Source organism: Melampsora larici-populina (genome assembly GCF_000204055.1).
Source record: "Melampsora larici-populina 98AG31 unplaced genomic scaffold MELLAscaffold_39, whole genome shotgun sequence".
In the NCBI taxonomy this organism is placed as follows: domain Eukaryota; kingdom Fungi; phylum Basidiomycota; class Pucciniomycetes; order Pucciniales; family Melampsoraceae; genus Melampsora; species Melampsora laricis-populina.
The window spans coordinates 289,607-296,176 of NW_006768803.1; the positions used below are offsets into that span (position 1 = coordinate 289,607).

A 6,570-nucleotide genomic window follows, 5' to 3' on the forward strand; every position below is an offset into this window, starting at 1 on the left:
CACCATACACTGCGAATATAATGTATTTTTCCAAGGTGAAAAATGATTACATTTATTTCACAAAATGATTAAAAGTGCATTAATTCTGCATTAATTCTGTATTTTTCTGCATTAATTCTGCATTATTAATCATTTTGTGCATTAATGTCAATCATTTTTCACCTTGGAAAAATACATTATTTTCACAGTGATATGATGTTTTGTGTGGGAAAAATACTGGTGATTATCAAGTGATTTTTTTATGTTTTTGCTTGCTTCCAACTTTTCCAATCATCCACTCCTGAAGATTAATTATAAGGTGTCCATTCCTATCTTTTTGGGTATCAAACCTGAAGATTTCACTTTTTACAGAACTCACCTCAAAAGATTTTGAGCTTGATCTTGACCTGTGTTACATGCAGAAAAATGATTACAGTCTTTACAATATTGTGTCAAGTTGATAGTATCAGTGCCCAAAGGAGGTTTTTTACAAGTCATATGCATGCCTAGCCTTATGTTCTTCATAAGATTGGTTTGATGGCAAATCTTGATGTACTTCAAAGTAGTACAATCTCTCTTCATTAGTTAGCTTTGAGGCTGAGATCAAGAGTTGTCATCTCTCTATGTATTTCCCACCTCAAACATGTATGACTACGTAGCAAACTTATATGATATAGAGAATTGGGAGGAGTGTGTGTTGTGATTTAAAAGGTTTCAATGAAGAATAAAGAAGAAAATTCCTCAGATCAGGAACTCGGTAAACTCAACTAAATGGTACATTATGTGCTCAGCTCCACTAGACACTTGATTGTGAGTAAAAACATGGACAAATCACTATGGTTTTATGTAGTATATGTAATTAAATGCAGGAATGAAACCATGAACAAAGTAGAGAAATATAGAGAAATGTTAAGTCAGAGATTTAGTTCTAACACAAGACACAGAAGACAGGAATAGTACTAGATGGTGTACAAAGTACCACCAACCTGGTCATGCCAAGGACATTTGTAGTATCAGATGACTGAGAAAGAAGCAGCTTTTGACAGTCTAGTCATGATTCAAGTTTGTACCAATAGAGCATTTGGATATCAAAGATGATGATAGAACTGGGGTATACATGTCAACATAAAACTTGCTCAAGCCAGATCTTCATATTATCTCTCATAGATGCTGTCATTGACCAGAGCTATCATTGTTCCTTTTCCAGAAGAAGAGTTCTAAGCCTACATTCTGCTGGTGGCTTCCATGAATTTGCTTGTACAAGATGTGTTTAGGTACAAATCTTTGTAATCTTTGGATATCTATAACATATTAAAAGCTAGCTACCTCAAGAAGTCAGTGATATCCAAAGGTTTGGTACACAATGGCATCTATGGAAAACATATTGAAGGTATGTTATCTGAGGTCAAGGCTTTGGTGCCAGCTGGCAGTGCTTCTTGATCAGGTGGAACAAACAGGAGTACTGCCATTTTGTTTGGAGGATATCATCTTGGAGTCTTGATAGAGTTGTTGACCATTGGCCAGTGGCTGTGCACAAACTGAGCCCAGAGTGGAATTCAAAGCATGAGTCTCGTCTTGATTATCCATAATACACATTTCATTGATCATCATCGCCATTCACATTCCAGCGTACCTTAATTGGGTCTTTAGAAATAAGGGATCTCCAAACTGAAGCTGAAACTGTGAATGCAATTTGGAAAGCTACATAGTCAGCTGACTTGTTCCGTATTTCGCAAGGTGAGGAATTGTAGAGTGAGGATTTTCAAAGACTATGTGTGATACATTACAGGCTTGGTTCTTTGAGACTGGATCTGGGATATCAGTCCAAGTCTTACTGGATGCTAAGCACTGCAAGAGTCTGCGGGAAAGTGTGAGGTTTTTACTCATCATTACATATGTGACCTTTACCAGTCCTCAGACTTCCGGTCGATCAATAGGGCGGGGTCGCCACTCTGACCTGCAAGCGGGTGAGGTATAGAGTCATAGCGAGTTTTTTGGGTTATTCACAAATCGGTCGGGACGAGATAAGTACATAATCGATGGTGCAGTTGTCAATCCGGGCCGCGGTAGGAGGGGATCTACGAGACCATCGCAGTCATCGATGGGTGATCGCAGTGAACAGACCCATGACCCAGGGATAAGATTCTCTGATGAGCGATGAATGTGAAACGTTCGTATAAGTGTGTCAGACCGACAAGTAAGTAAGTGATTCATATTGTATTGGAGGATGACTGCCCCAGTGGGTTCGACAACGCACTCAGCTTTAAGTTTTACAGCATTTCTCACCAAAGGTCCAACATCTGGGTATACAGCTTCCTAACTAGGATACATCGATTTTTTTCTATTGGATTTATCGATTCAAGAACGTCTAGTGACTTGCTCAAATTCGAATGTGAAGAACATGAGCATTTGCGGCATTCTGAACGTTTGACTCCAGTCCCCACATGATGAAAGTTAGCTAGTGCTAGACTTTCGTTCAAAGTATAGACTCCTACATTTTTCCCCGCATAGGTTTGAATGACCGAATATGTACTTAGCTCCTCCTTGTGTTTCAAGGATAGCATCCTGGGTCACGCACAATGCGATCCGCGACACAGTGCTGGTTTTCACGTCTAATGAGTCCGAAAAGAAAACTGAGTCTGAATCTTGACCGTGCGCCACTGCCAGATCGTCCTGAGTCGCTTTCCCCTTACCCCACAGTGCCCGTATTTGAATGTTGGTAAGCTGGCAGTTGATATCTCGCATAATCAGGAGTTGAATTGTCTTTGCTATCGCCGCTTGTCTGCCTTAGAGCTCACGCAATTGCCCATCAAGCTTACGGTCACGGCCAGGTGAAACGGGCCAAAATTGAACATAAGGCAGATGACGTCCTTGGTCATTCGGTCATTTGTACTGCTCCGCACCTTATGTCCGTCACAAACACTGGTCTTCAGCTCGGAAATACAATTTTGCTACGGGACCTCTTACACGTCTGCGTACCCCGAATCTTCCCGCTCTAGAGATTCAGTATTCTCCTCATTTTCCAAGATCAGTATACATATTTTCCATGACGGCATGTTACGTCTAAAGGGGTTACATCGATGGATGAAAGAATTCTACAAAATCACTGTGAAAGCTTTTCATAAACTCTCAACCTTCTCTTTCCCCACAACTTATACCTCTTTGGTTTGTTTAAAGAAATATTTGCAATTTCCTTTTTATCCTTCAAGGATTCGGTTTTCTATATCAAGAACTGTGAATATAATATCAAAATTAGAATTTTTTCATCATGCCTGCGGTAATGGCAGGTCCAGTCTCGTTTGCGCCACCGGCGGGCAAATCGAGCGCAATGGCAATCGTCATCGCGGGATTCGCTGCGTTTGGAGGATTTCTGTTAGTACTTTGTGATTTTATGCTGGTGAGAAATTGCTTGACCAAGTCCTATGACTGATCACTTCTGTGCATGTCATGCAGATACGGTTATGATACTGGGTAAGTCACATTTCTTTTACAACATGAGTGCATTCTTCTTATCCATCGAACAACCCTTTCCATGAAATGGATAGATATATCTCCGGTGTCAAAGGTAAGCCACATCTTCGTCCCTTCTATCGAGTTTAAGTGCTAACCATCAAAAATTTGCCACATTCAGCTATGCCTTTTTGGCTACGGTCCGCTGGTCAGCTAGGCCCTGATGGCGAGTATATGATCACCACTGGCCAAGATTCACTTGTGAGCTTAAATTCGCGGTTCATACTCGATGCTTGATGAGTTTTGTCTCATTCCGCCTTTGCAACTTTTGTCACCAGGTCACGAGTATACTTTCAATAGGTGTAAGTTTGATCAGCATATACAAACAAGTCATGAGCTTATCAATCCAATGCTATCGTAGACATTTGTGGGAGCACTTCTGGCTTATCCCATAGGTGACAGGTATGGACGAAGGATAGGAATTGTACTAGCCTGTGGAATCTTCTGCATTGGAGTCGCCCTACAAACTGCTTCGTCCAAGATAGGTTTATTCGTTGCTGGACGTGTATTTGCAGGGCTAGGAGTCGGTATTACTTCTTGCCTTGTACCTATGTACCAGTCGGAATGCGCACCGTTGAGTGTTTTTTTCAACTTCATGGTTTATTACTTCACAGGGTGTCTGATTTTTGTTAGACACACCACTGAAGGAATTCACCCTCTTGACCTCATGCTCAACATGAATAATTTTCATTTCTTTACAATAGAAAATGGATTCGTGGAGGGGTAGTCGCATGTTACGTGAGTATCTCTGTCTTGTCTTCAACTATCATAGGGAGTTTCAGTTCGGCTGGGACACGAAAGCTGATTTTATGCATTTTTCTAGCAATGGGCTATCACTATCGGGCTTTTGGTCGCCTCGGTGTAAGTATAGAATTAGCTTTATCTTCACATGCGAACTTTACTGATCTTCGCTATAACAGGACCGTCAACGCAACTAAAGACATGCCAAATGCATCCAGTTACCGTATTCCAATCGGAATTCAAGTAAGCCACTTCTTCTTCGTTCAAATGTTCTTTTGCTGACATCTGACAAAACCGTGATCCACTCAGTTCATTTGGGCAGCAATCTTATGTATCGGTCTGATGGTATTACCTGAATCGCCTCGATATCTATTACTCAAAGGAAGAGAAGAAGAAGCATGGAAATCATTAACTCGTCTCTATAGCGCACCTTATGATGATCCAGATGTTCAAGCCGAGTTTTCAGAGATCTCTGCAAGTTTGGCAAGAGAAAGAGAGATTGGTAAAACTACTTTGTTAGATTGTTTTCGATCTGATAAACGAAAGAATTTGTTACGTACTTTAACTGGTATTGGGTTAGTCTCATCTTATTTCTCTCTTTATTTTTAAAGCCAAATCCAGCTCAGATTATTGAATTTTGCGATAAACTTTTAGACTTCAGGGTTGGCAACAAGCTGTATGTTCTACAGATGAATTTTTAAGTTTGTTAGACGACTTTAGACTAATTTGCTTTCTCTACTGAAAATCTTTGCCTAGTCTGGTATCAACTTGTGAGTCAACCTATCGATATAAATATACTCATTAACAAAGCTTACCAGTATTCTGTATATGATCACAGCTTCTTTGTAAGCACAAACCCCTTCAGAATCGACATCATTTGGTACACTCTACTGAGACTCGAAGTATTTTCTTTAGTACTACGGGACTACCTTCTTTAAGAATTCAGGAATATCCAATGCATTCTTAGTCACTGTCGCCACTAATGTTGTAAGTGTGATATCATCGAATCTTTAAGATAAACACAGAGTGACTGAAAATTTCTATAACTCTGCATAGGTCAACGTCGTCAGTCTCATATCCATTCTAGCATCACTATGAACCTAATAAAATCATATATCGCAAGGTATTTGAATGAAATGTGCATCACTAATCATCTCGCTTCAATGCTTCCAGGTGATGACGATTCCAGGAATTTGGGCTGTTGACAAACTCGGACGACGAACCATGTTACTCGGTGGAGCAATTGTTATGTTCGCATGTGAGGTAAGCGTACCAGTACAGATGGACTTTAAACTCGTCATCTTTACTGAACCACTTCATCTGTTGTTGCAGTTGATTGTGGCGTGTGTTGGTACGTTCACTTCTCCCGACAATATGGCATCTCAAAAGGTTCTCGTGGCGTTCTCTTGTATCTTTATTGGAACATTTGCGGCTAGTTGGGGTAAGCTTTTGGTCTCTTACGAGGTGCATACCAAGTACTGATGAAGACTTATTCCAAATTTCAGGTCCTATCCCATGGGTCGTGACTAGGTTTGTAAATTTCAAAGAACATTCCTATATATGATCACTAACGGTTTGACGATTGTCTTGTAACAAAAGTGAAATATATCCTCTAGCAACTCGTGGAAAGCAAATGGCAATGTCTACAGCATCCAATTGGGCAGTGTAAGTCACATCAATGTGAATTGATTTCCTACAGATGACTAATGATCATTGATTCAACGAAATGATCACAAACAGAAACTTCCTCATGGGATTCATCACACCTTATCTGGTTGATGAAGGTGTTGGTAAAGCCGGTCTAGGAGTCAAGGTGTTTTGGCTATGGGCAGCATTCTGCTTTTCTTGTATCATCTTCTGTTTTTTCTTGTAAGCCCCCAGAAACCCTCTTCCTAAACTTTTTTTTTGATTATTCAAACATAGACTGAAAAATGATCTCTCGATTTTTTTTGGTGGGGACGGTTATAGGATTCCGGAAACAAAGGGACTTTCATTAGAACAAGTCGAATTACTTTACGTGAATTCGACTATTCTTAAAAGTAATTCTTATCGTCGAGAGATGATTGCAAATAATATGCATGAAGGAATGACACCTGCTGAAAAGGCTGTTCAAGAAAAACTAGAATTGATTTGAAAGAAGAGATGGAATGTTTTAATTATATATATCTCATGATTTCATTACACTTCTTTTTGATTGATTTTCCTTTTAGAAGACTTAAGACAGAGTAGAATTGATTCAGATCATGTGATCGTGCTCTCTTCTAGGATCAAATTGATATGAAAGATGATCATAAAGTGTTTATGTTGTTCTATCTTACTATAAATCTTTTAACTTGTATC

General features: G+C 39.7%; 1 protein-coding gene across 1 annotated transcript; it reads left to right on the forward strand.

Annotated features, from left to right (window-relative positions):
- Positions 1-3,247: 3,247 nt before the first annotated feature.
- On the forward strand, positions 3,248-6,364 carry MELLADRAFT_38418 (uncharacterized protein; the record flags this gene model as incomplete). Its single annotated transcript, XM_007413810.1, has 20 exons — positions 3,248-3,351; positions 3,433-3,450; positions 3,525-3,544; positions 3,611-3,690; positions 3,768-3,791; positions 3,851-4,062; positions 4,194-4,227; positions 4,313-4,350; positions 4,410-4,473; positions 4,540-4,805; positions 4,885-4,906; positions 4,987-5,000; positions 5,069-5,075; positions 5,146-5,223; positions 5,404-5,493; positions 5,563-5,671; positions 5,736-5,760; positions 5,830-5,895; positions 5,971-6,099; positions 6,199-6,364. The coding sequence occupies 20 exons, from the start codon at positions 3,248-3,250 to the stop codon at positions 6,362-6,364; spliced, it is 1,566 nt and encodes a 521-aa protein (XP_007413872.1).
- Between the last annotated feature and the right edge of the window lie 206 nt (positions 6,365-6,570).